General features: G+C 55.8%; 3 protein-coding genes across 8 annotated transcripts; 2 read left to right on the top strand and 1 right to left on the bottom strand.

Annotated features, from left to right (window-relative positions):
- Window positions 1-305: 305 nt before the first annotated feature.
- Window positions 306-14,373, top strand: VARS1 (valyl-tRNA synthetase 1). Of its 3 annotated transcripts, XR_014297359.1 has the most exons (31): window positions 306-483; window positions 677-1,098; window positions 2,319-2,453; window positions 2,549-2,687; window positions 2,918-3,042; window positions 3,125-3,212; window positions 3,416-3,516; window positions 3,652-3,779; window positions 7,104-7,268; window positions 7,516-7,597; window positions 8,090-8,209; window positions 8,289-8,397; window positions 8,490-8,584; window positions 8,822-8,912; window positions 9,165-9,289; window positions 9,374-9,477; window positions 9,563-9,721; window positions 9,835-9,925; window positions 10,043-10,148; window positions 10,226-10,296; window positions 10,386-10,511; window positions 10,813-10,917; window positions 11,000-11,068; window positions 11,149-11,227; window positions 11,352-11,479; window positions 11,862-12,017; window positions 12,151-12,357; window positions 12,442-12,553; window positions 12,649-12,729; window positions 12,819-12,974; window positions 14,216-14,373. XR_014297359.1 is itself a non-coding variant. In XM_082664395.1 (30 exons), exons 2-30 carry the CDS (start codon window positions 712-714, stop codon window positions 14,282-14,284), a joined length of 3,795 nt encoding a protein of 1,264 aa, XP_082520521.1. In that variant the 5' UTR covers window positions 306-483; window positions 677-711; the 3' UTR covers window positions 14,285-14,373. The 3 variants fall into 3 exon arrangements, 2 of the variants coding, with proteins under 2 accessions (XP_082520521.1, XP_082520520.1); XM_082664395.1 differs by having other exon boundaries at window positions 3,128-3,212; window positions 12,649-12,974; XM_082664394.1 differs by having other exon boundaries at window positions 12,649-12,974.
- Window positions 14,374-14,829: 456 nt separating this feature from the next.
- VWA7 (von Willebrand factor A domain containing 7) lies at window positions 14,830-24,734 on the top strand. 3 transcript variants are annotated; one of them, XM_082662795.1, is made up of 18 exons: window positions 14,830-14,844; window positions 15,123-15,377; window positions 15,702-15,983; window positions 16,481-16,577; window positions 17,175-17,285; window positions 17,746-17,941; window positions 18,056-18,225; window positions 19,840-19,952; window positions 20,447-20,563; window positions 21,056-21,241; window positions 21,705-21,837; window positions 21,956-22,108; window positions 22,219-22,311; window positions 22,649-22,950; window positions 23,032-23,171; window positions 23,374-23,548; window positions 23,654-23,883; window positions 24,649-24,734. In XM_082662795.1, exons 2-17 carry the CDS (start codon window positions 15,138-15,140, stop codon window positions 23,825-23,827), a joined length of 2,682 nt encoding a protein of 893 aa, XP_082518921.1. In that variant the 5' UTR covers window positions 14,830-14,844; window positions 15,123-15,137; the 3' UTR covers window positions 23,828-23,883; window positions 24,649-24,734. The 3 variants fall into 3 exon arrangements, with proteins under 3 accessions (XP_082518921.1, XP_082518922.1, XP_082518923.1); XM_082662796.1 differs by lacking the exons at window positions 23,654-23,883; window positions 24,649-24,734 and having other exon boundaries at window positions 23,037-23,171; window positions 23,374-23,508; XM_082662797.1 differs by lacking the exons at window positions 14,830-14,844; window positions 15,123-15,377; window positions 24,649-24,734 and having other exon boundaries at window positions 15,841-15,983; window positions 17,727-17,941; window positions 23,654-23,849.
- Window positions 24,735-24,868: 134 nt separating this feature from the next.
- SAPCD1 (suppressor APC domain containing 1) lies at window positions 24,869-26,376 on the bottom strand. 2 transcript variants are annotated; one of them, XM_082662800.1, is made up of 5 exons: window positions 26,258-26,376; window positions 25,865-26,005; window positions 25,267-25,362; window positions 25,077-25,166; window positions 24,869-24,982 (listed from the first exon to the last, which is right to left on the bottom strand). In XM_082662800.1, the coding sequence occupies exons 1-5, from the start codon at window positions 26,369-26,371 to the stop codon at window positions 24,887-24,889; spliced, it is 537 nt and encodes a 178-aa protein (XP_082518926.1). In that variant the 5' UTR covers window positions 26,372-26,376; the 3' UTR covers window positions 24,869-24,886. The 2 variants fall into 2 exon arrangements, with proteins under 2 accessions (XP_082518926.1, XP_082518925.1); XM_082662799.1 differs by having other exon boundaries at window positions 24,890-25,166.
- Window positions 26,377-26,422: the final 46 nt, after the last annotated feature.

The following is a 26,422-nucleotide window of genomic DNA, read 5'->3' as shown; positions in this document are numbered from 1 at the left end:
ATAGACCCGCGTCCGCGTCAGGAGCCGCCCTCCCCGCCGCTTCCCCAGCTGCCCGCTCGGCACCGCCCTCCCGCCCGGCCGAGGACCCGCGCGGGGTGCCCGCGGCGGTGCCTGACGGGAGCGCGGTTCCCGGGCGCGTCGCCACCCCGTGCCCGCGCCCGCGCCCGCGCCCCTCGCTGTTCCTCCGGAGCGCGGTGTGCGGCGGGCGGCGCGGTCCCCGGGCCAGGGTCGGGCCAGGGCAGCGCCCGCACACTCAGGCGGGGCACGGCTGCCCCCGCCAGGACCCGCGGGCCCGGAAACGCTTGCAGTCACACGTGGGCGCCGACGGCCCGGGCTGCTGTCGCAAGGAGCTACGGTCGCCCGGACAACTGCCCGCCGTCGACGCCCGCTGGACTCCCCGGCTCCAGCCGCCAGACCAGTCCAGCTTCGGCCGGCGCCCGGCTATGAGGTGGATACCAGGCTCAGTGTGACCACCTCCCTCCAGTACGTACATACATCCCGAACCCGCGTCCTGCCGGCCGCTGAGGGGTTCTTAGGAGCTTCCCACACTCCCCGAGGGCCCGCGGTCACGGGAAGTTCCCCACTGTCATTGCCACTCCGAGAGCTGGGTCCTCGGCTCTTGAAGTCCAGTCAGATTCCTGGGTCCCTCGGTCTTACCCTGTCTCTTTCTCCTTAGGGTTTTTCCACCTCGTTCGGACCTCCTGCATAACCATGTCCATTCTCTACGTCTCTCCTCACCCCGATGCCTTCCCCAGCCTCCGAGCCCTTATAGCTGCTCGCTACGGGGAGCATGGGGAGGGTCCGGGATGGGGAGGAGCCCACCCCCGCATCTGTCTCCAGCCGCCCCCGACCAGCAGGAGTCCCTTTCCGCCACCCCGCCTGCCCGCCCTGGAACAGGGGCCCGGTGGGCTCTGGGTGTGGGGGGCCACTGCTGTGGCCCAGCTGCTGTGGCCAGCAGGCCTGGGGGGCCCTGGGGGTAGTCGGGCAGCCGTCCTCGTCCAACAGTGGGTCAGTTACGCAGACACGGAGCTGATACCAGCTGCCTGTGGGGCAACGCTGCCAGCCCTGGGACTCCGAAGCTCTGGCCAGGACCCCCAGGTGAGAAGAAGCGCAGAGGGGAAGGGGGAAATTTAGAAGAAGGAAGCAAGACTTGGAATGGATGGTGAGCCAGGAACTCAGCATGTCAGACGTAGAAAAAAATTGATCGTATTCCAGATTGCCACCTGCTATGGTAATCTTGGGTAGCTTTCTTAAACTCTTTGAGCCTTGGTCTTTCTATGTCTATGAAAACAAAAATTGAGAACATGTTGAGAAGTTGAAAAGATGTGTGCAGAGCACATAATCTAGTGCCAGGTGTTTTAAAGTCTCAGAGTAAGAGTTTGATGAATCTGAAACTGATGAGGTTAGTTAGAGGTTACTGTGAATTGTAGGAAAAGATTGGGTGAAGGAGAGATGAGGAGAGGCAGTCAGGCCTGGAGAGATGACAGTTGCTGGGAGAAGATGGAGGAGAAATGAAATGAGGAAGAAGGGAAGTAGGAGAAAGGAGAGAGAATCACACCAGATTATAATTAAATTCTTCTTGAGTGGAGCTGTGCCTTACTGCCCTTATAACACCACCTCCTTGCAGAGTATTGAGGACATGGTGGATATCTAGTATTTTTTGAATGAATGAATGAATGAAATGAATATATGACTTAGATCCTGGTTTGCTCCCTCATATCCTGACTACCCTATGTAAATAGCGGCCCCCCTCATTGGAATTCTCTCTCCCCCTCAGCTTCATTTATTTTTCTTCATAGCACTTAGGAGGAAAATAGGGTAATACATTATATATTTGCACATTTATTGTCTCCGCCCCTAGAATGTAAATTTCAACAGGTCAGAGGCTCCATCTGTTCATATTGTCTCCTCATTCATTAGAGAAGGCCTGGCATGCAGTAAGTACTTAAAAAATATTTGTTGAAGCAGTTACTGTGTTGCTTCATGTAACCTTTAACTTCCTGTGCTTAGTGTATTGTATCTGACATATAAGTGTTTAGTAGGCAGTCCAGTGGTTAAGACTCCACGCTTCCACTGCCTGGGGCGCGGGTTCGAGCCCTCTTTGGGGAACAAAGATCCCGCATGCTGCGTGGTATGGCCAAAAAAAAAAAAAAAAGTGTTCAGTAGGAATTTATTGAATGAATGGGAAGTATTTTTATTATGATCATTTCAGTGAAGAAGAAACGTGATTCGTGGGAATGGAAGGCCAAATGGATTGAATGGGGCTGGGGATTGAGGTGGGCCGAGCCTTATCTCATACCCCTTTTCCTTCCTGTTAGGCTGCACTTGCGGCCCTGGGCAGGGCCCTGAGCCCCTTGGAAGAGTGGCTTCGGCTGCACACCTACTTGGCTGGAGAGGCCCCCACTCTGGCTGACCTGGCGGCTGTCACAGCTTTGCTGCTGCCTTTCCGTTATGTGAGTCATTGGGGCTTGGGGAAGAATGAGGGCAGGTTCCCTTAGACCTCACTATAGGGTGAGTAAGGATAGTTCATTTCTTTTCCCCACCCCAGGTCCTGGACCCCTCTGCCCGCCGGATTTGGGGTAATGTCACTCGCTGGTTTATCACATGTGTCCAGCAGCCAGAATTCCGGGCCGTGCTGGGAGAGGTGGCTGTGTATTCAGGGGCCAGGCCTCTCTCCCAACAGCCAGGTGAGGAAGCATGGAGGATGGGAGCGAAGGGGTTCCTCTGGGGCCTTTCATGCAGCTCACTTTCTTTTGTCTCTTAGGAATAGCAGAATCACTGGGACAGGAGCTGGGCGGGGGTAGGTGGGAGGTCAGCACGGGGGAGCCTTTGGGCAGCTGAAATAGGCCATCTGAGACGTAATAGCACTCTTCACAGAGGGTCCCCAGCAGGTCTGCATTTCTGTGCCTCTTTCCAGGCTCTGAGGTCCCTGCACCCCCAAAGACAGCTGCTCAACTCAAGAAAGAGGCAAAGAAACGGGAGAAGCTAGAGAAATTCCAACAGAAGCAGAAGGTCCAACAGCAGCAGCCACCCCCTGGGGAGGTGAGAGGCTGGTGGAGCTGGATGGAGGGTTGGTTCCATGGTGAGCGGCTGGTATCTGGGCCTATATCCTTTCCCTCCCAAGCAGAAGAAGCCAAAACCAGAGAAGAGGGAGAAACGGGATCCTGGGGTCATTACCTATGACCTCCCAACCCCACCTGGAGAAAAGAAAGGTACTAGGAGGGGGAAGAGAGACCTCCTCTCTTCACGTCTACCCTCCTTGTCTCTTCTCTTTTTACGCCTTTTGCTCTGTCCTTGCTCCCACTACTTTGCTTAGTGAGGATTTGCAGAGTCCCAGGTCCTTCTCTGCTGGCCCTTCGTCCCCTTCCCAGCTGCTCCCAGCCTCAGCTCTGACCCTTCCCTTCCTCCCCCTCAGATGTCAGTGGCACCATGCCTGACTCCTACAGCCCTCAGTATGTGGAGGCTGCCTGGTACCCTTGGTGGGAGCAGCAGGGCTTCTTCAGGCCCGAGTATGGGGTGAGTGGGCACTGCTGCCCAGGCCTGGAGGGGATGGGGGCGGGGAAGGACAGGGCTGAAGGATACATTGCCTGGGAGCAGACCAGAAGAGGTGACATGAGGCCTTAGTAAGTACCCATCCTTCCTCCCCGTCAGCGTTCCAGTGTGTCAGCACCAAATCCTCGGGGCATCTTCATGATGTGCATTCCACCCCCCAACGTGACAGGCTCTCTGCACCTGGGCCACGCGCTCACCAACGCCATCCAGGACTCCCTGACCCGATGGTGAGCTCCCGTCCTCCCCTCCAACTGGTTCCCTCTGCCTTCTCTGGCTCCACACTCCTGTGGTTCCCTTCTCTTTGCCGACTGGGGCCCTCAGCTCTGTCCCCTGGTGGTGCTACACTTCTCTCTGGGTCACTCCCATCTGATGACTTAGCATCCTCTCCTGGTCAAGTAACCAGCACTTCCACTTGCAGACTCTCTTCTCTTGCCACTAAAAATAACATTATTTTGAATTTAGCAAGAAATATGTGAATATATTCTTGTAAGAAATTTAAAACTTCAAGTTTCTTTGACCACCCTCCTCCAGATTTACTTCCTCCTAAGAATTAGCACACAGCATTGGCATCACTTGGATGTGTATCTTTCCAGATCTTTCCTATTTGCTCACATGTACGTGTACCCATGGAAATGTGTAGTTTTCCTTTTGGTAAATGGGTTTTTCTTTTCTGTAACATAAAGGGCTCACACCAAACTTGTTATTTTATAACTTTTTTCTTACCCTTAACAGTTTGTCTAGAGATTTTTCCTCATCCTTATATGTGGACTGACTTGATTCTCCTCATTGCTCCTTAGTGTGGCTTTACATAATGGTGTCACTTTTTTTTTTTTTTTTTTGTTACGCGGGCCTCTCACTGCTGTGCCCTCTCCCGTTGCGGAGCACAGGCCCCAGATGTGCGCAGACTCGGCGGCCATGGCTCACGGGCCCAGCCATGCCGCGGCATGTGGGATCTTCCCAGACCGGGGCATGAACCCGTGTCCCCTGCATCGGCAGGCGGACTCTCAACCACTGCACCACCAGGGGAGCCCTGGTGTCACTTTTTATTAATGGATGTTCCTAATTTTTCTCTGTTGAAAACTGCTGGAATGCACATTTCCTATACATGCTTTCTCAAGCTCCTGTGGAAGCATATCTCTGGCGTAGATACCAAGAAGTGAAATCTCTGTGTCCAAGGGGCCTGCCTTTATTGAGTACAAATAGAAGCTGGCAAGTTGCCCTCCAAAACGGCTTTACCAGTTTATACTCCATGAGTTGCATGTGAGGTGTGCCCCTGCCAACCCTGGACATTATCTGTCTTTGTTTTGCCAATCTGATGGGGGGAAAATGGTTATTTCTGTTACTGCTGATTACTAGTGAGGCTGTGTCTCTTCATGTATCCTGGCCAGTCAGGTTTCTCTTTATATGTATTGTCTGAACTTGTTGTTTGCCCATCTTTCTATTGTTCTTTGTTTGTTTGTTTACTTTTTTAATTGTTTCGTTAGAGGATTCTTTATAGAGTGTATGTATACATTTTGGCTATTGATTTTTTTTGTTGTTGTTATATATGTTATAAACATTTTCTCCTGTTCTAGCAGTTGACTTTTTTCCCCCACTGTTAATATTTTGACTAGTTAACAACCACAAAGGCTAATATTTCAGGTGACGAATTTCTTTTAAAAAATATTTTAAAACAGCATTTTATCTATTGAAACTAGGGTTTATTTATTATATTTTAAATTTTGAGAAGTTTTTCTAGTGTCCTACTTAGCTCAATTAATTGGTCAAAAATATTTACAGGACATAACCATGTGCCAGCTCTGCTCAGGGCACTGGGATACGTCAGACTTAGCATTTTGCAAGGAATGAAGAGTTGGAAAAACAGAGTTGTGTTAAATACATATAACAGCCAGATTATTTACGTGAGGAAAGGTTTAACACTTCTTACGAAACACTTAAGCTAACATTTTTTTCTAATGAGCATGGTTTAAATCAAATATTAGAAACTCCCATTACTTAACTGGAATAGATTCACGTCAGTGTTTTAGAATCATAGATACCTATGGCTGTTATTTCACTGCGCCACCAGGGAAGCCCAACATGTATCATTTTTTAATAACAGTAATAATAGCTGACATTAATTTGGTCCTCTCTCCTACTTTAAAATGTACTTCTCAAAGGTCACCAAAAAGTTCATTACAGGGGCTTCCCTGGTGGCGCAGTGGTTGAGAGTCCACCTGCCGATGCAGGGGACACGGGTTCGTGCCCCGGTCCGGGAAGATCCCACATGCCGTGGATTGGCTGGGCCTGTCAGCCGTGACCGCTGAGCCTGCGCGTCCTGAGCCTGTGCTCCGCAACGGGAGAGGCCACCACAGTGAGAGGCCCGCGTACCGCAAAAAAAAAAAAAAAAGTTCATTACAGTTTAATGCTTCATGGGCCACATCAGCACAGAGCTTGATTAAGAGTAAACTGCATTTACTTGTACCAGAATATGGTAGGTGAAGACTCACGATACTACCATCTCTATTTCTCTAATTCATCCCCTGATTAATTCCCTGAAATATTACTAGCTTTCAGTCATTTTCTCCAAAATAGTCTAGTCCTTGAATTTCAACTCAGAGATTTTATTGTTCTGAGGTTTTATGTTTTAACCTAGTCAGTTTACCAATGTTCTTTGACTTAATGTTTACTGTCTTGTTAAAGAAAATCTCTCCTGCCTCCAAGTTACAAACATGATCAATCACCTATTATTTTCTTCTTTTTTTTAATTTTTGGAAACGATACCATTTTCTAATGCTTTTCTTATAGTTTTGTTTTTTAAAGTTGACGGTTTTTCTTTTTAACTAAATTAGAATTAAACTAAATTTAGATTTTTTAAATTTATTTATTTATTTATTTATTTTTGTGGTACGCGGGCCTCTCATTGTTGTGGCCTCTCCCGTTGCGGAGCACAGGCTCCGGACGCGCAGGCTCAGCGGCCATGGCTCACGGGCCCAGCCGCTCCGCGGCATGTGGGATCCTCCTGGACTGGGGCACGAACCCGTGTCCCCTGCATCAGCAGGCGGACTCTCAACCACTGCGCCACCAGGGAAGCCCTAGATTTATTTTAAAGTAAATAAGTTTATTTTTGTGGCTTTGGGGAAGTAGGGCGATTTTTCCAACCAATTAGCTAGTGTCCCAAACAAATTTATTGAATAGTTTGTCCTTTCTCCACTGATATGAAATGCCACCTTTAACAAATACTAAATATGCTTGAATCTGTTTCCAGTCACTGTTTTGTTTCCTTAATCTATAACTTTGTTCCTAGTTTCTGTGAAAACTTCTTTTAATAATCGTAACTTTCTCACGTGTTGATATCTAGCTGGGCGAGAGCCTCCTCTTTGTCCTTCTTTTGCCAAATTGCCTTGGCTGTCCTCACATATCTCTGTCTGACAGTGATTTTAGAGTTGGGAGAGTCCTGCCCCATCGCCCCTCTCTTTCTCAAGTTCACCGACTGCCTGCCTGGAGTCCCTTCTTCCTTCGGGGCAGCTCTACTGCCTGCTCACCTCTGCTCCTCCGTGCTCCTCCCACAGGCACCGCATGCGCGGGGAGACCACCCTGTGGAATCCTGGCTGTGACCACGCGGGCATTGCCACCCAGGTGGTGGTGGAGAAGAAACTCTGGCGGGAGCAGGGGCTGAGTCGGCACCAGCTGGGCCGAGAGGCCTTTCTGCGGGAGGTCTGGAAGTGGAAGGAGGAGTGAGTGCAGCGTCCCTGCAGACATCACAGCCCTGCCTCCCTGTCCCCTGTCCAGATAAGATCTCTGTCACCTGCAACCCTGGCTGCAGGGTCAGACCCTCCCACAGAGGCTGAGGGTCATTTGGCCCCAGGGACAACGTCCGTTTCAGAGGGATGAGTGATCCCCATATTCTGCCCCATTAGCTGCCTGGTGTTTCCCTCCAGCCCAGGCCTGAACGCTGATCCCGGCCTTTCTGTCCACTTCCAGGAAAGGTGACCGGATTTACCACCAGCTGAAGAAGCTTGGCAGCTCCTTGGACTGGAATCGAGCCTGTTTCACCATGGATCCTGTGAGTAGGAATAGGGGCGGGTCTCGGGGCTAGGGTAGGAGTAGGAAGCTCCCCACGGAAGAGAGCATATGCCCAGGGCCCTCCCCCAAGAGGTGGCCCACTCATAGGAAACCACTAGGGCTCAGCTGCAAATGCCACTTTCTACCCCGTGTCATGGCCCTTTGTGTTACCTGTCACCTACCTTAGGAGCTCAGATTCCTTCCAGTGGCACATGGTGGGGCCTCACCCTCCCCTAGAGCCTGAACCCCCAGGATTTTCTGCATTAGCACCTGTCCCTAGCTGAGTGGTTTCCCTGCCATCTACAGTATCACCAGGCTGTTGCCAATCTGTGTTCCCATAGTGCCCTCTCCCCCTCAAGAAAAGTATTTCTCTCCTCTAGCCCCTAAAGGGGTCTGTGTGCCGGGCAGTGGGGCTCTGGGCCAGCCGGGTCTCACTGGCCCCTGCTGCCTTGACACCAAGGCCCATCTCTGGCCCATCTCTATTCCCCCCTAGAAACTGTCAGCAGCCGTGACGGAGGCCTTTGTCCAGCTCCATGAGGAAGGAGTCATCTACCGTAGTACCCGCCTTGTCAACTGGTCCTGCACCCTCAACTCTGCCATCTCGGACATCGAGGTGTGCCCCTTCCCTCCCCTGGCTCTCCCCATCTTCACCCTCAGTCCCTGGGCCACTCTTCTTAATCTCCGCCTCACAGGTGGATAAGAAGGAGTTGACAGGCCGCACACTGCTCTCTGTGCCTGGCTACAAGGAGAAGGTGGAGTTTGGGGTCCTCGTCTCCTTTGCTTACAAGGTCCAAGGCTCAGGTAGGAGCCAGGGGCACCAGGGTCCTGGGCTGGGTTGGCTGGGGGGTGGGAAGGGCCCAGCGCTGAGCCCACAAGGCCTCCTGTCCCCCCAGACAGCGACGAGGAGGTGCTGGTGGCAACAACTCGGATTGAGACGATGCTGGGAGACGTGGCCGTAGCCGTGCACCCCAAAGACCCCAGATACCAGGTGCGGCGGTGTGCTGCCCGCAGTCGGGGGATGAATGCTGGCTGAAGGGGCCCCCACGCTACGTGGGGGGATGGGTGCTGAGCGCCCAGCTGATGAGAGAAATTGGATCAGAAACTCATCTGCTGGCTGTTTTCTGGACGTGTAGATGGAATTTGGGTGTTAGAAAGCCAGGACCCTGCGTAGGAGGGAGGCGGGCGCAGCCCTTCGTGCGTTTTCGGCATCTCCCTCTGTCCCCAGCACCTGAAGGGGAAGAGCGTGACCCACCCGTTCGTGCCTCGGAGCCTCCCCGTCATCTTCGATGATTTTGTGGACATGGAGTTCGGCACAGGTGAGCATGGGGCTGTCCTGTGGGGAGAGGAAGGAGCCACGAGGCACGCTCCTGCTGTCCGTCTCCCCTTTCAAAGAAAAAAATAAGCTTCACCTGAGCAGGCAGGAGTTGGGCTGCTTCTCAGGGGACTGTGTGAGCGGGATGGGGGACAGGGGTGGTCTGAGAGCCACATCCGTCGGCAAAAGGGGGGTGCGTGTGGGCAGAGACTCTTCTGAGTCCCTCGTGACCCTGGCACCCCGGCGCACACCCCAGGCGCGGTGAAGATCACCCCTGCACACGACCAGAATGACTATGAGGTTGGGCAGCGGCATGGGCTGGAGGCCATCAGCATCATGGACGCCCAAGGGGCCCTTGTCAACGTGCCCCCACCTTTCCTGGTGAGACTGCCTGGGGCGTGGTGGCTGGCTCAGGAGACGGCGGGGTACCTGGCACGGCCGTGACAGAACCTGTCTCACATCCAGGGCCTGCCCAGGTTTGAGGCCAGAAAGGCAGTGTTGGCGGCGCTGAAGGAGCGGGGACTGTTCCGTGGCACTGAGGACAACCCCATGGTGGTGCCACTTTGCAAGTGAGGGTGGAGGCCAGGGAAGGGGGCGGGGACGGGTTTCTCGGGGTGCTCACCACCCAGCTTCCCCACCCACACGTACCTGCAGCCGCTCCAAGGATGTGGTGGAGCCTCTCCTGCGGCCGCAGTGGTACGTGCGCTGTGGGGAGATGGCCCAGGCCGCCAGCGCTGCTGTGACACGGGGCGACCTCCGCATCCTGCCCGAGGCCCATCAACGCACATGGCATGCCTGGATGGACAACATCAGGTGCGTCAGGCCCCTCGATGTGGGGATGGCGACTGGGCAAGGGGCCGAGCGGGGCAGAGGACGGGCACCTCCTGTCCTTCCTTCATTCCCTCTCCTCCCCCTGCCACTTGCAGGGACTGGTGCATCTCCCGGCAGCTGTGGTGGGGCCATCGCATTCCAGCCTATTTCGTCACTGTCAGTGACCCAGCTGTACCCCCAGGGGAGGTGAGAACCAGGCCAGGGCTGGGTACTGGCACACCTCGAGGGGGCTCTGGGTTCATTGGATCTTGGTGGGGGGACAGGCAGAGGTGCCCCATTGGATACTCACTCCACCTGTGGCAGGACCCTGATGGGCGGTACTGGGTGAGCGGGCGCACCAAGGCCGAGGCTCTGGAGAAGGCAGCCGAGGAGTTCGGAGTGTCCCCGGACAAGATCAGTCTCCAGCAAGGCAAGGCGGGGCCTTGGGGTGGGGGCAGTGGGGGCTGATCCTCACCTCCACCCCGTCTGACCTCTGGCCCCCCTCAGATGAAGACGTACTGGACACCTGGTTCTCCTCTGGCCTCTTCCCCTTCTCCATCCTGGGCTGGCCCAACCAGGTACGTTCCCGGGGCCAGCGCAGGGTGGGGTGGGAGTCGTGGGGGTGGGTGCCTGGCTCCCCGTCACTCACGCCCTGCTCTGCCCCCAGTCAGAAGATCTGAGTGTGTTCTACCCGGGGACGCTGCTGGAGACGGGCCACGATATCCTCTTCTTCTGGGTGGCCAGGATGGTCATGCTTGGCCTGAAGCTCACTGGCAGGCTGCCCTTCAGAGAGGTGTGGAGACTGCTGAGACCCCTCCCACTGTCCCCTCCCTCACCCGGGCAGCTGTGGGTGGGCCTGGCCAAGGAGGCTTGTGGGGTCTCAAAGCCACCTGGGCCCTACTAGGTGATTCTGCACCCCAGTTTCCTAGAGGAAGGAGCACTTCTAATTCACACGAAGGCACTGAAGGGGCTGGCAGGGACACCGAGGGGCCTGAGGTTCAGAGGAGGGCAAACCAGAGGTAGGGGTAGGGGGACAGGCATTGGGGTCTAGGTGGGGAGACATCCCCACAGGCCTTCCCTTCCCTGCCTCACAGGTCTACCTCCACGCCATCGTGCGGGATGCCCACGGCCGGAAGATGAGCAAGTCTCTAGGCAACGTCATTGACCCCCTGGACGTTATCCACGGAGTCTCCCTGCAGGTGGGGCTGGACGCGGGCTCAGGCCGGGAAGGGCTGTGGGGTGGTGGCCGCGGGCCTCTGACTACTCCCACCTCACCCTCAGGGCCTCCACGACCAGTTACTGAACAGCAACCTGGATCCCAGCGAGGTGGAAAAGGCTAAAGAAGGGCAGGTACAGAGGGTGGGCCTGGGGCTGGAGTTTGGGCAGAAGGCAGGTGAGGCTGGCTCAGGACGCTCACTCCTTCCCCGCAGAAGGCAGATTTCCCGGCGGGGATCCCTGAGTGTGGCACCGATGCTCTCCGGTTTGGACTGTGCGCCTACACGTCCCAGGGTACGGCTCCCTAAACCTGTCTCAGATGCATCGTTCCTCCTTCCCTGAGGCACAGCTCTCTCCTCTGCCCTGGGCGTGAGCTGGGAGGGAGAACGGTGTGGACTCACACTTCACATCCACCCAGGCCGTGACATCAACCTGGATGTGAACCGGATATTGGGGTACCGCCATTTCTGCAACAAGCTCTGGAACGCCACCAAGTTTGCCCTCCGTGGCCTTGGGAAGGATTTTGTGCCCTCACCCACCTCTGAGGTGAGGGCCTGGTAGGCGCGAGGTGGGCAGCACCCACACAGGTTGCATCCTTGCCATCAAGCACGGCCCATGCTGTTTCAGGGTTGTAGCCACAGAGTCAGGAAGCCCGGCTCCTGCCCCCAAGGAGCCTCTGTCTAGCTGAGGGGACAGAAGGATATAGGGACAGATTGTCATCAGGAGAGCCTCAGGCACTGTGGTCCTCCCACAAGGTGGCGGGGGGCCTACCCCTTCTCCCCCAGGCACTGGGCACATGGTGGTTGCTTTGGACCCATCAGGCTCCTGGAATGCAGATTTCCCCATGGTTCCCGTTCCCATGGGGTTCTGGCTCCCCTCCGCCTGGGCATGTGGTGGCCCCCCGCCTGATACGGTGCTTCCCCCCAAGCCTGGAGGCCGCGGGAGCCTGGTGGACCGCTGGATCCGCAGCCGGCTGACCGAAGCTGTGAGGCTCAGCAACCAGGGTTTCCAGGCCTACGACTTCCCAGCTGTCACCACCGCCCAGTACAGCTTCTGGCTCTACGAGCTCTGTGATGTGTACCTGGTGAGGAGGGGCCGAGGGGCCGGGGTTGGCATGAGACCTGAGCCAGCCTGTCCCCCTCCCCGTCCTCAGCAGTTCAGCGAGGGCTGGAAGCCAGGCCTCCCCAGCCCTGAGCCCTGTGCCTCCCCCTCCCCAGGAGTGCCTGAAGCCTGTGCTGAGTGGGGTGGACCAGGTGGCGGCCGAGCACGCCCGCCAGACCCTCTACACCTGCCTGGACGTCGGCCTGCGGCTGCTCTCGCCCTTCATGCCCTTTGTGACCGAGGAGCTGTTCCAGAGGCTGCCCCGGCGCACGCCACAAGCTCCTCCTAGCCTCTGCGTTACCTCCTACCCGGAGCCCTCGGAGGTATGGGGTGTGGCCTGGCGCGGGCTCCGGGTAGCTGTGCAGAGCCAGCCCCCAGCTTCCCTCACCCGCTCCTCCACCCCACAGTGCTCCTGGAAGGACCCTGAGGCGGAAGGCGCCTTCGAGCTGGCCCTGAGCATCACTCGAGCCGTGCGCTCCCTGCGTGCCGACTACAACCTCACCCGGATCCGGCCCGACTGTGAGCCTCAGGCCCCCGTGTCCCCCGTCCCCTCAGCCCACTCTGGGACCCGTGTCCAGTGTGGCTGTCTCGTCTCCTTTCTCCCTCCCACGCAGGTTTCCTGGAAGTGGCTGATGAGGCCACAGGCGCCCTGGCATCAGCAGTGTCGGGCTATGTGCAGACGCTGGCCAGCGCGGGTATAGTGGCTGTCCTGGCGCTGGGGGCTTCTGCACCCCAGGGCTGCGCTGTGGCCCTGGCTTCTGACCGCTGCTCTGTCCACCTGCAGCTGCAGGGCCTGGTAGACCCGGCCCGGGAGCTGGGCAAACTGCAGGCCAAGCGCAGTGAGGCACAGCGGCAGGCCCAGCGTCTACGGGAACGCCGCGCTGCCTCGGGCTACGCTGTCAAGGTGCCCCTCAAAGTCCAGGAGGCAGATGAAGCCAAGGTGTGTGGTGTGGGTGGGCGTCTCCGTCCCCATTTCCCACCCCATCACTCCCCCCACCACCAAACCCCCTCCTGCGCCTGCTCTGCCGGGCCCCAGGCAATCCATGGAGGAGCAGGTGGGACCATGTAATCCCCGCTCTCACACATGAAGAACAGCCAGGGCAGGGGCACAGTCCAGGGTCACACAGCAAGTTGAAGATGGAAGCAGACCATCCATCCATCCTTCCTCCCAGTCAGACCCCTCGTGCACCACCCGCTTCCCAGAACTTGGTATCCACATGCCGGGGGGCTGGGATAGGGATTGACCCAATACAGTCAGGAAGCTTAGCAGATCACCTGGGACCCCTGCAGGGAGGAGCCATGGGGTAAACCACAGGGACAAAAAGAGAAACATGAGTGGAGGCAACCACAGGGACAAAAAGAGACATGAGTGGAGGCGAGGAGTTACAGAGCCTCGGCGGCTGAGCAGGTTGTCTCACGTGATTGTCCCGGTAGCCCTCTCATGGCAGGGCAGTATTACCAACACCATCTTCCAGAGCCTCTGTTCCTAACCACTGTGCTCTGCTTCCCCAGTCACTGGCTGGGGCTGAGCCACTGGGTGGCACACATGAGCTCTGAAGCCCCTTTGTCTTTGGGAATGGACCACTCTGGGAAAAGACAGGACCCAGCAGACCAGTGATGGTGGAAGAGAACAGGGAGGTGGGGAATTAGGGGGAAGCAGGCTAGCCAAGCACACAGTTCCCCCAGACTACTCCCTGCCCGTGGTCCTCACCCATCTTTCCAACTCTGACCCCTCTGCTCTTTTTTTTTCATATATAAATTTATTTATTTATTTTCGGCTGCGTTGGGTCTTCGTGGCTGCGCGCGGGCTTTTCTCTAGTTGCCGCGAGCGGGGGCTATTCTTGGTTGCGGCGCGCGGCCTTCTCGTCGCGGTGGCTTCTCTTGTTGCAGAGCTCGGGCTCTAGGCGTGCAGGCTTCAGTAGTTTTGGCACGTGGGCTCAGTAGTTGTGGCTCACAGGCTCTAGAACGCACGCTCAGTAGTTGTGGCGCACGGGCTTAGTCGCTCTGCGCCATGTGGGATCTTCCCGGACCAGGGGTCAAACCCGTGTCCCTTGCATTGGCAGGTGGATTCTTAACCACTGAGCCACCAGGGAAGTCCCTGACCTCTCTGCTTCTGTGGGCCTTTGGGGTTCTCTTCTCTTGGCCCTGGGTCTCACCACTCACCCCCTTTTCCACCCTCAGCTCCAGCAGACAGAAGCAGAGCTCAGGAAGGTCGATGAGGCCATCTCCCTATTTCAGAAGATGCTGTGATACACCCAACTCCAACCCTCGTAACTCCCAGTGTTCCACCTTGGGGATGGCAGCAATAAAATATTTTGCCACAAAACCATCTCTTGGCTGTGTGTGGTGGGGCTGGGGACGGGGTGCTGAGGCACTGGGTTCCTGAATCCTCTGAGGTGCCAACGTGAACAGGAGGGCAGCAGGCTGGGCGTGAGGCACTGGGTCCTTGCGGGTAGAGAGGTGCGTCTCTCTGGGTCTGGCCCTGGCCCTGAGCCAGGCCTGAGTCACGCTGCTAGCTCCCCCCTCCTGCTGCCTCCTCCTCCCAGCTCTTCCCTCACCTCCGCACTGCGGCCAGCCAGCCATCCAGCCGTGGGAGGCCCGCCCTGGTGCTGACTGCTGCTTGTGGCCTTGGGCAGGCCGGAGCAGAGGGGCCAGGAGCCGCCTGTCCTGCCCACACCCTGCCGGGGCCTCCCTCTCCCTGCCTCCACTGAATCCGGCCTAGGTTAATTATAACTCTGACCTAAGTGCCCTGTGACACCCTGCTCCCCCTCCCGCCCCCCCCGGCCCTGCCTGGAGAACCCAGCAACCAGGTAGGGGAGAGGCCTAGAGAGGAGACTTCCTCCGCATGGGGGCGTTAGCCGAGGGGTGGGGTGGGGGGCGGTGCGGTGATGGGGGAGGAGCCTCAGACCCTTCCCCTGCAGGTGTAAGTCTCTATTGGTCTGAGAGGCCCTCAGGTTGTCCGGATGATTGAAGGGAGAGGGCGGGGAAGCCAGTTAAGGGGCCAAAGCAGGTGCCCATGGAGACAGAGCCGGGCCTGCCCTGAAATCTCTGCTGCTTCCTGCTCTCTGGAGAGCCTTCTGTTCCCCAGGTCCATGTCTCAGCTATGCTCCCCACGGACGAGCCCCTGTCCCACCTGGGCCCCTCACTGCTGCTGTTGCTGCAGCTGCAGCTACTGCTGGCCCCCGCATCTGCCTTCTTCCCCAATATCTGGAGCCTCCTGGCTGCCCCCGGCTCCATCACCCACCAGGACCTGACCGAGGAGGCGGCACTCAACGTCACCCTGCAGCTCTTCCTGGAGCAGCCGCCCCCAGGTCGGCCCCCGCTTCGCCTTGAGGACTTCCTGGTGAGCGTCCCTGGGTCCGGTCACATCCCAGGTGGATTCCCCCATTCTGGGGGACTTATACTACTTGAGGGTCCTGCTTGCCCAGAGAAGGGACCCCACGCACACATTCCCTCCTCCCCTCCTGACATCAACAATACCCAGGAGTCCTGGTCCTACAGTCAGGAGTCCCCCTCCTTAGGAATGTCCAGGATTGCCCATCCCTTGTAGGGCCCAGCACCCTCAATTCCTCCCACACCCGGCCTGGAGTGACAGAGCTGAGGAAATGTAGGCAGTGGTCCGATCCAAGGGGCTTCCCTGGAACCCCTGCCCCCTACCACCCTCCAGGGCCGCACTCTCCTTGCCGACAACCTCTTTGCCGCCTACTTCGGACCTGGGTCTCCTTCCCGGCGGTTCCGAGCAGCCTTAGGAGAGGTGTCTCGTGCCAATGCCGCCCAGGACTTCCTGCCGACTTCCAGGAATGACCCTGACTTGCACTTTGATGCCGAGCGGCTGGGCCAGGGGCGCGCACGCCTGGTGGGAGCTCTAGGGGAGACTGTGGTGGCGGCCAGAGCCCTTGACCACAGCCTGGCCCGCCAGCGCCTCGGGGCTGCGCTTCATGCCTTGCAGGTGAGGACAGAGTTGGTGGGTTGTGGTCAGAGGGGTCTTCGTTTCCAGTCTTCCTGTCTCCTGAATGGTGCCTCCTTAGCCATGCCTCCCCCTACTCTAGAAGGGGCTGGGGCGCTGCTTGCCAAGGCCCTGGGGCTATTCCCTAGTCCCCGCCTCCAAACTGGCAGCTTCCTGTGGGAACAGCCGGGAGGCATTGGCGGCTGGAGCAGGTGAGTGAGAGAGGACGGTGCTGAGGTCAAGAGGTGGGCCATGCAGGCCACTGAAAGGCCTCTGGCTGGGCTCTGAGTGAGATGGGAAGAAACGTGGGAGGCTCCCACTTCGGCCGAGCTCTATTCTGGGCAAGGGAGAGAGCAGTGGAGGGGACTTGGGGTGTCTGGGGCGTAGCAGGGTGGAGGAGGCTTTCAGGCTGGGGAACTGGGAGGAAGGGGAGTCAGGGCTGGAGACGGTGAGAACAGTGAGCTAGTGCTTCTTCCCCTTCTCCTTTCTCTTGGGACCAGGATTTCTACAGTCACAGCAACTGGGTCGAACTGGGGGAGCAGCAGCCACACCCTCACCTCCTCTGGCCAAGGCAGGGGCTGCGGAACCTGGCGCAAGGTACGGCCGGGACCCCACTGGTGAGGGTGAGCCCACAGAGCCGCCTCGCATCCTGGGGTCGAATAGGGTGCAACATGGCTTCATCTCTGGAACCACCTGTGCGGTCCCTCGGTTCAGCCAAAGGCCAGTCAGCTGCTTCCCCAAGGTCACGCAGCAGAGGACAGGGCCAGGACCAGATCTGCGACGTCAGGGAGTTCTCTGTCTTTCATGTGGCTTCCTCCCCGCACTGGATCACACGGGGGGCTTTCTCTCTCAGTCCCCTCATCCTTCCAACTGAACTGTGACCCGGAAGCTGCCTCCTGTCTAGTACAGTTTCACTTCCTGTCCACAGCTCACAGAGGGCACACTCCCGTAGGATTGGTCCCCCCCCCACTTCCGGGTTTTCTAGCACAGTCCCAGTCTCAAATATTAGGTCTCATTGCCAGCCAGGAGCTCCACGTTTTAGTTCAGAAAGCCTGGAAGGGTACCAGCAAAGGGTACCTAGGGGCTTTTACCTTGTTCCAGTTGAGAGGAGAAGCTGAAGAAGTTCGGGTGGACAGGGGTAAAGGTCAGGGGCAGCAGAATCTTGGGTGCCAGACCCTTGCCCTCTCTTCCCAGTGGACGATCCTACCTGCTCCGACTGTGACGAGTGGAGCTGCCCTGGGAATTTGCTGGGCTTCACACTCCTCACCTCTGGCTACTTTGGAACTCATCCCTCCAAACCTCCAGGTACCAGACAGGAAAGCCCCCAGAAGTAAGGGGAGAAAGTCACTTCCTCTCCCCTGACCCTGTCCCTAGGGACCTCAGTCCTGTAGCCCTTGTCCTATTTCCTATGGCATCACTTCTTGGAAGAAGGAGAGGATGCTGGGAGGGGAGCGGGTGGATGAAGGCCCACTGAGGTGGCCATGATTGTTGGGGTGGTGGGAGCAGCTTCTCACATTGCCGATAAGACTTCAGTGCCCGAGGGCAGCTTTTGGGGACTAACTGGAGGGATCGAGGGATCTACCGTGTGCTTTGGTAACTAATCATTCCAGATTTACTCCAGATTTGCCCTCTACAAAATATCATAATTTTCTGCTTATCCTTTGCTGAGGAGTGAGAGGGTCAGGGCAGGTCAGAGAGGGCCTCGTTTTATTAGGAGGCAGTGGGTTTTTTACCTCCACCCTCCAGATCCCTTTCCCCAACCCAGGGAAATGTAGCCATGGGGGCCATTTTGACCAGAGCAGCTCCCAGCCACCACGGGGAGGCATCAACAAGGATAGCACATCCCCAGGCTTCTCCCCACACCACATGCTGCACCTCCAGGCTGCAAACCTGGCCCTTCTGGCCTCCATCCAGGCCTTCAGCCTCCTGCGAAGCCGCCTGGGAGACAGGGGTTTCTCCAGGTGAGTGGCCTCCTGGGGATGGGCTCCTTAATAGGTAGGTGCTCCAGAGTTGAGAAACCAGGGCCTGGGGACAAGTGTGCAGACCCTTCACTGTATCTCTGGCCTGCTTCCCAGGCTGCTGGACATCACCCCAGCCTCCAGCCTGAGCTTCGTCCTGGATACCACAGGAAGTATGGGCGAGGAGATCAATGCTGCCAAAATCCAGGCTCGCCACATTGTGGAGCAGCGACGGGGTGGCCCCATGGAGCCCACCCACTATGTCCTGGTGCCTTTCCATGACCCAGGTAACTGGGGTCTGGCAGGAATAGTGGAGGGAAGTCCAGGGCAAGGGGTAAATGCCACTGGTAGGGAAGTGGGCCTAATGGCTTCATTTCCATAATAAAAGGGAGGCTCTTCCTAGGGTCCTGAGTGAGTCTTTACTGGTACTTGTGTGCATATTGGAAACAATCAGCACTTCTTCTACTGCTTCCAACAGGACAGCACTTTCCATATGAGTTTAATCATTATGGGTGCTTAGGCGAGTAGCCTCTGCTTTCTTAGGCTTCCATTCTAGTAAGTCATTTTCAGTTCTCTCCACTTCCTGTAGACAGAGGTTGGGATGAAGATGGGGGGCGGGTTGGTGGGTCCAGGCCTCTGTGAAATGTCTAAGACAGCTAGTTACATCATATTCCTCTCCCCACTAAATTAGAAGTCAGATCATCTGGCCTGGGTTGACCAGCACTTACTGTGTGTACTTAGGCTGATGGTTTAACCTCTCTTTCCTCAATTTCATCAACCATAAAGTGGATTAGTACTTGCCTTATCCCGCCTATCTCCCAGGGTCAAAATGATCATCAAATAAAATTTGGATTGAGAATTCCCTAAGGGCAGGGTTTGAGTCTAATCTGCATATATAAATCTCATAGTAGCTGACATTCAAAAGGGGTTTATCACATATTTGATAAAGGTACAAGTAAGTGAATAATTAAGAATTTAGCACTTATTATGTGTTAAAGCACTATTCTAAGATTTACAAAATCAACTCATTTAATCACCCAATAACCCTCTCTGAGGTAGGTACTATTATTTCTCTGTCTTTTCTGTGAGGAAACTGAGGACGCAGTTTTTTTTGTTGTTGTTTTTTAGTTGAAGTATAGTTGATTTACAACGTTTCAGGTGTCCAGCAAAGTGATTCAGTTATATATATTCTTTTTCAGTTTCTTTTCCATTATAAGTTATTACCAGATATTGAGTATAGTTCCCTGTGCTATACAGTGGGTCCTTGTTGGTTATCTATGTTGGCTTTTTTTTTTTTTTGGCTGCGTCGGGTCTTCGTTGCTGTGCACGGGCTTTCTCTAGTTGTGGCGAGCGGGGGCTACTCCTCGTTGCAGTGCGCGGGCTTCTCATTATGGTGGCTTCTCTTTGTTGCAGAGCACGGGCTCTAGGCGTGCGGGCTTCAGTAGTTGTGGTGCGTGGGCTTAGTAGATTTGGCTCGCAGGCTCTAGAGCGCAGTCTCAGTAATTGTGGCACACGGGCTTAGTTGCTCGGCAGCATGTGGGATCTTCCCAGACCAGGGATCATACCCATGTCCCCTGCATTGGCAGGCAGATTCTTAACCACTGAGCCACCAGGGAAGTCCCCTCGGTTGTTTTTTATAGTTACACATATACCCAAAAAGGCCCACTCAGGACCACAGGAAGTGCCACCATTTTGTGAGGAAATGAGGTCCACTTTCCCACCAGAGGTACCTAGCCCCTGCCTTGTTCTACCCTGTCAGTATAAATATAAAGGAATATTGTTATCTCAATACTTGTCCACCCAAGGAGCACAGCGGGGCTCCTTGACTGGGGAGATGCCCATGGGTGGGAATGAGGGGAGCCCTCCTCTCACTTATCTCAATCTCCTTTCTCCTTTCCCAGGGTTTGGCCCCGTCTTTACAACCAGTGACCCTGACAGCTTCTGGCAACAACTCAATGAGATACATGCCTTGGGAGGTGGAGATGAGCCCGAGATGTGCCTGTCAGCCCTGGAGGTCTGCCCTCCCCACCCCTTCCCTTCTTCTCCCGCCACCCCTTTCCAGGCCCCACCATCAAGGGAGCTTAGAGCTTCCCTGGGACCTCATCCCTCCACCCCATCTTCAGAACCTAGTCCCACTCGCTTCACTCCAGGTTCCGGGGCCGTATTGCCTTCTACTCTGCCCTCCCTTGCTCTGCCCATTCCCCTACTGCCGCCACTTTTTTTTAAAGTTATTTGGTTGTGCCAGGTCTTAGTTGTGGCAGGTGGGCTCCTTAGTTGCGGCTCACCTGCTCCTTAGTTGCGGCACATGGGCTCCTCAATTGCGGCAGGCAGGCTCCTTAGTTGTGGCATGTGAACTTTTTGTTGCGGCATGCATGTCGGATCTAGTTCCCTGACCAGGGATCGAGACCCGGCCCCCTGCACTGGGAGCGTGGAGTCTTATCCACTGCGCCACCAGGGAAGTCCCACTGCTGCCATTTTTTAACACCAGTTTTTTCCCTCCCCTGTCAGCTGGCCCTGCAACACACACCTCCACTCTCAGACATCTTCGTCTTCACTGACGCCTCCCCCAAGGATGCCTTTCTCACCAACCGGGTGGAATCTCTGACTCAGGAGCGGCGTTGCAGAGTAAGCATAGCTGGTGGGAGACTCAGTGTTAGCTACCCGGGGATGTGGGAAACTGCAGGACAACTCTCATTACAAGGGTCACACTCACACTAGGGTGGTTAAACCAGACTTGGCTTGGGGGTGGGAGAAGTGAACCATGAGTATAACATTTCCAGATCCCTTTAACAATACTAAAGAGTGGAAGGCCCTACCCTTAATGATGCTGAATTCTTATATGAATCTGCCCCCAATAAACCGTTTGAAGAACTGGAGATTTGGCTGCCAGCAATCCACTATGTGGATGACGTATGGTGACAGTTACAGGGAATGGCAACTTCTAATTGAAGCCCAGGGGTTGTGTCACTGGGAGACCCTGCTGTAGCAGCCAGAGGGTAGACAGAGAATTTACCACCAATCATCAGCTCTGTAGAAAGCTTGAGCACAGGAGATCCTTATTTACAATGGTAGATGGCAAATGGAAACTTCAAGTCCTGGCCTTTCTTCTGGGCACAGGTCACATTCCTGTTGACTGAAGACCCATCTAGGGTTCAGGGCCGACCTCGGCGTGAGGTCTTGTCCCCTCTGCGTTTTGAGCCGTATGAAGCGGTGGCGCTGGCCTCAGGAGGAGAGGTGATCTTCACCAAAGACCAGTACATTCAGGATGTGGCAGCCATTGTTGGGGACAGCGTAGCTGACCTGGTAAGTGTGGGGGCTCAGCTCAGAACTGAGGGGACGATGGTGACACTGCATTTCTCTTTCTTGTAGAAGAAAGCAAATGGCTCCCATTGCTGAGTTGCCATTCTAGACAGAGGGTGGGAAAGGAAGTTTCTTTCCCTCCGAGATCCACAGCTGCCCACCTTCTACACTGCTCCTTCCACATTAGTACTACCACCCTCAGTCTTGGCCTCCAGTATTCTGTCTTCACGGCTACTCTAGGAAGTCCTGCCATCTTTTAAGGGGGGCAAGAAGTGGTTACCTCATCCTTAATCCCTTGCCTCCAACTTTGTCATTGATCATAGCTTTATCCCTGGTCCTTCCTCTCTCACTGGTATCCCATGTGTTACTTAGTTTTTTTCTGTCTCTACCTTTCTTTCTCCTGTCTTTGTTCCCACCTCATTCCATGCCTTATCTTCCCCCCATTTTTCGGTCCTGCCCCCTCAAGGTGACCCTTCCCCTGGAGCCTCCTGTTGTGGTGCCTGAGAGGCCACTTGTGTTCAGTGTGGATGGGCTGCTCCAGAGGGTCACAGTCCGGATCCATGGGGAGGTCAGCAGCTTCTGGATCAGAAACCCTGCAGGTACTTCCATGTGTGTGTCTCAAGGCGGAGGCAAGAATGGAGACTGGAGAATGAGGGGTAATGTACTAAGGGAAAGGAATTCTCCTGTGACAATCTCTTGCCCCCAATACCCATCCAGGGGTCTCCCAGGGCCAGGAGGAAGGTGAGGGGCCTCTAGGTCATACTCGCCGCTTCGGGCAGTTCTGGATGGTGCGCATGAATGACCCCCTGCAGACAGGAACCTGGGAGATCCAGGTCACAGCCAAGGGTACCCCCCGGGTGAGAGTGCAAGGTAAGGAGGGAGATATTCCTGGGAAAGGAAGGGGAGACTGCAGAGCTCAGAGAGCAATATGAGTCACGTTCATCTCTGGAAGGTCTCTGACTGCCTTCGCCCTCCCTCAGCCCAGACCTCCCTGGATTTCCTCTTCCACTTTGGGATCCCCATGGAGGATGGACCCCACCCTGGCCTCTACCCCCTGACTCAACCAGTTGCAGGTACATCTGTCCCCACCCCTAACTTGCTTTGTGTATATATATAAATTATATATGTAGCTTTTCATTGAGTTATAACATTTAATAAGGTGTACTAAACTTCAGTGTACAGCTGGGTGGATTTTATATAATAAAAAATAACCGTCATTCAGTTCAAGCTATAGAACATTTCCAGCATCCCAGCACTCCCTCCTGGCCCTCGCCATCAATACCCGTAGAGGTAACCCCTTTTCCCCATCCATACCCCGAGAACTAACCCCTATTCAAAGCTGTTCATGCTTTTCTCCTTGTCTCCAAACCTCACGCAGCCACTGTTCTTTCCTCCCCTCCCCTGTCCCAGGTCTCCAGACCCAGCTGCTGGTAGAAGTGACAGGGCTGGGCTCCAGAGGAAACCCTGGAGATCCTCTGCCGCATTTCTCCCACGTCGTCCTTCGAGGGGTCCCGCACGGTGCTGAGCTGGGCCGGGTGCCTTTGGAGCCCATGGGACCCCGGGAGCGAGGTCTCCTCGCTGCCTCGCTACCGCCTACGCTTCTGTCCACCGCGGGACCCTTCTCTCTGGAGCTGATTGGCCAGGACGGAGTGGGGCAGGGCCTGCACCGGGTGGCCCCCCAGCCCTGTGCTGTAGTTCCTGTCCTTCTGGAGGTGAGATGCCAGCGGAAGGTGCGGCTGCGGCTGGAGAGAACAGGGCCTGCTGCTCCTCCCCTGACCGGCCCTCCTCCGCAGCTCAGTGGTCCCCCGGGTTTCCTGGCGCCGGGCACCGAGGCCCCGCTCAGCCTCCGCATTGCCAGCTTCTCGGGCCCTCAGGATCTCGATCTTAGGACATCCGTCAACCCCAGCTTCGCTCTCACCTCCAACCTCTCCAGGTGAAGCCCCTGAAACCTCCTGCTCCCTTCTTGTCCCATCTTTCTATTCCCAGGGCATGGGATCTGGTACTCGCTCCTCTGGCTCTTTCGAATTGGCGCTCAGATTCCTCGCTCCCCTCCCAGACTGCGCTTGGCTCCACCCCTTGGCTTTCGGCTATTCAGAGCCTGCGGCTTCAGCCGGACTTTGGCATCCACTCCCCAGGGTTCGCCTGGAACAGAACGAGTCCGCCTGGGGGTGCCTGTGGCTGAAGGTACCAGACACAGCCGCCTCAGACTCCGTGGTGATGGTGACTGTGACCGCGATGGATCGAGAAGCCAGCACAGTACCCCCCACCCATACCTTCCTCCGGCTCCTGGTGCGGGGCCCCACCCCGCAGGTGAGGTGCCCCCACTTTCCATTGCAGGATAGGCAAGGTGAGGGGAGGGCGCTGCAGACTTATTTGGGTGCAGCCACCCTGACAGCCTCTCCCTCTTCTCCCCAGGACCAGCTCCCTGCCCCCGTCCACTCGACTGACCCTGTCCTCACAACCACCAGCCCTGCCTTTCATCTTTCCACCTTGGTGACTCCGGGCAGGGCTGGGGGAGGGCTGGTGGGCAACCCCTGGTGGGGCACAGTTGGAGCGGTGCTGCTCCTGCTAGGCCTGGCCTCCTGGTGACGCAACAGCCCCTAGAGGGATGGGTCTCCGGCACCGTTTGCCATCTTGCCCCATTGGTAAGAAGGTAACATGGGCCTCCGGACCCTACCTCTCCCAGGTGGGTTGGAGGGTTTCCTTCTCATGTACTTGGCCCTTCCAAGATTGGGATAGAAGGCAATGGATTTTCCCACAATGCACTTTCCCTAACCCTTGTGGGAAACAAACCAGACTCATTTTTGGAGAAAGTTGCTTTCTATTTCTCTGTAGCATCTTTTTTTTTTTTTTTGGCAGCATTGGGTCTTTGTTGCTGAGCACGGGCTCTCTCTAGTTGCGGCGAGCTGGGGCTACTCTTTGTTGTGGTGCATAGGCTTCTCATTGCGGTGGCTTCTCTTGTTGCAGAGCACGGGCTCTACGCACGCGGGCTTCAGTAGTTGTGGCTTGCGGGCTCTAGAGCACAGGCTCAGTAGTTGTGGCACACGGGCTTAGTTGCTCCGTGGCATGTGGGATCTTCCCGGACCAGGGCTCGAACCCGTGTCACCTGCATTGGCAGGTGGATTCTTAACCACTGCACCACCAGGGAAGCCCTCTGTAGCATCTTTATTCCACTACTTATTCATGCTCTCCCAAGCTCAGGTAGAGGGGAAGATACATGGGGCAGTGACTAAGATTGGAAGTGGGGAGGAGGGTACCCCACCTCCTACTGAAAAGTGTTATTTATAGAATTGCTTTTATTGAAATTCTGGAGACGCTTCTATTTTATTTTTGAAATTCTGGAGATGCTTATATTTTATTTTTGTATTTAAAGTTAAAGGACAGTGCCAATAAACATGTCTTTTCCCCAGAGAGATTTCAAAGAAAGATCACTTATGCACATCATATAGGGAAGAGTGAGAGCGTAAGATACCAAAAAGACGAAATGGAAGTTTTCAGGAGTGGAGAAGAAATTTCACAGCAAGATGTCAGGATTTCAGTTGACCTGCCACCTGGAGCCATTTAGCTATTGAGTCAAGAAGCAGAATAAGGAGGCTGGGGGTTCTCACTCAGCCTTGCCAGCACAACTGAGGGGAACCAGAGGAGACATTAGACACGGGTAGGGCCCCTCCGTCCATTGGGGCAGCCTGGCTGAGCCATTTCCCCCTTTGGCTTAGTGACTCCTTTCTGCTGCCTTGACACTACCTGGAGAAGAGGAGGGAGACAGTCTGGGTGTCTGTGCCCTCCCTCCCACTGAGGGCCAGGGCTTCCGCCCTCCCCCCACTCCTCTGCTGCTTACGTGTTGCTGCCACACGTTCTGCTTCCTTGGCCTTCCCTTCCAGTCCTGGGTGGCGCAGGAACTATCTTTGTTCAGGGGATGTGGGGAGAACTGTTGGGGGGGGAATTCGTTGTTTTGTTAGACCAGTGCTGACCCCAAGTCCCCTCTTTACCCCCACTTCCCAAGAGTAAACGAAAAACAATAAACTCACCTTCCCCTGAATCAGATTCTGCAAACAGATGTTCACCTTTTGAATCTGGACTAACTGGGGGCCACCAGGCTCTGAGTGTAAATCTGTTGGAAGATTCTAAAAGGAGGAGTTAGAGGCAGACAACGTGGTGAAAGCTCGAGTACCATCTGCCACTCTTCTCCTATCACCACAGGTCATTCCTCTCCTCCATCTGGATCCCCTCATCCCAGTTCCCTGCCAGGCAGGTGGGAAATTCCAGTACTCTCCACTCCATCTCTTCAGTAGTCCAGTTCCTCCAACCCCCTCAAATAGCATAGTACCCGCTTTCTCTATTCTTTGGATCCTCCCTCCTGTCCATCCCTGACTCACTGGAACAATCCAGACCACTCCCCCATCTCCATGGAGTGAGCCAAATTGTGTCCCTCTGAATGGAATGCAGACCAGCCTCCTCTAGGCCCAACAATGAACCGACCTAACACTTGGTGGCATCCTGTCATTACAATGCTGCTTCCAATTGATGATCCCTGTCCATTAACTCTTGCCTTTCCAGGATGGTGTCAGGCTGTGTCCACACGTCCCTGCTACCCCTGCCCCCACATACCATGGGTCAGCCCCATACCTCACCAAGGGCCCCCAGATATAGCTGCTGTTGCTGGGCCTCCCTCAGACGGCCCTCATACCAGGCCTGGCTATGCTCCAGCAGCTCCAGCCCCTGCCACAGGGCATCCTGTTCCCGCTCCAGAGCCTGCATCCTCTGCAGCTGAAAAAGGCAAGAAGCAGAGGCTGACTCACTCCACAGCAGGGTTCTGGGCCATGCATGGCCCTTACTCTTAACCCGTGGTTCAGTTCACTATCTGGTCACTGAGTGTGAACCCAGACTGGCCACTGAGGACCTGGAGGGCAAGGGAAAGCAAGGGGCTGAACTTACGAGTCCTCAAAATTGAGTGGAATTGCAGGAGACTGATCTAGGGAGAGGGGCTTTCCCGGGACCTCTTGCGGGACTGATACTCACCCAGAGGAAGAAGCGCTGGGCCCCTGGGTCTTGGCGGCTTGTCTCCAGTGGCAGCAGCAGAACCGTGTAGGGGGCCTGCACCAGGGGCAGCCCACCAGGACCCCGGCTCCCCATGGCTCTGAGGTGGGAAGGGTGGAGCCACACCCACTGGTGCAGGGCTGGTCC

The sequence above is a fragment of the Grampus griseus genome (assembly GCF_964374135.1).
Source record: "Grampus griseus genome assembly, chromosome: 10".
Taxonomy (NCBI): domain Eukaryota; kingdom Metazoa; phylum Chordata; class Mammalia; order Artiodactyla; family Delphinidae; genus Grampus; species Grampus griseus.
The sequence above is the reverse complement of the archived record's forward strand: the minus strand, read 5'-3'. Positions and strand labels throughout refer to the sequence as shown.

Bases quoted from the DNA above. Each gene is read 5' to 3' on its own strand.
- VWA7 (XM_082662795.1), top strand. From the start codon at position 15,138: ATGCTCCCCACGGACGAGCCCCTGTCCCACCTGGGCCCCTCACTGCTG. The intron at 16,578-17,174 runs GTACGGCCGGGA...CTCTCTTCCCAG, and splicing joins GCTGCGGAACCTGGCGCAAG to TGGACGATCCTACCTGCTCC. The intron at 17,286-17,745 runs GTACCAGACAGG...TCCCCAACCCAG, and splicing joins TCATCCCTCCAAACCTCCAG to GGAAATGTAGCCATGGGGGC.
- SAPCD1 (XM_082662799.1), bottom strand. From the start codon at position 26,371: ATGGGGAGCCGGGGTCCTGGTGGGCTGCCCCTGGTGCAGGCCCCCTAC. The intron at 25,363-25,864 runs GTATGGGGCTGA...TCCTCCTTTTAG, and splicing joins ATCTGGGGGCCCTTGGTGAG to AATCTTCCAACAGATTTACA. The intron at 25,167-25,266 runs GTGAGTTTATTG...CCCCCCCAACAG, and splicing joins AGAATCTGATTCAGGGGAAG to TTCTCCCCACATCCCCTGAA.
- VARS1 (XM_082664394.1), top strand. From the start codon at position 712: ATGTCCATTCTCTACGTCTCTCCTCACCCCGATGCCTTCCCCAGCCTC. The intron at 7,269-7,515 runs GTGAGTGCAGCG...GTCCACTTCCAG, and splicing joins GTCTGGAAGTGGAAGGAGGA to GAAAGGTGACCGGATTTACC. The intron at 8,585-8,821 runs GTGCGGCGGTGT...CTCTGTCCCCAG, and splicing joins CCAAAGACCCCAGATACCAG to CACCTGAAGGGGAAGAGCGT.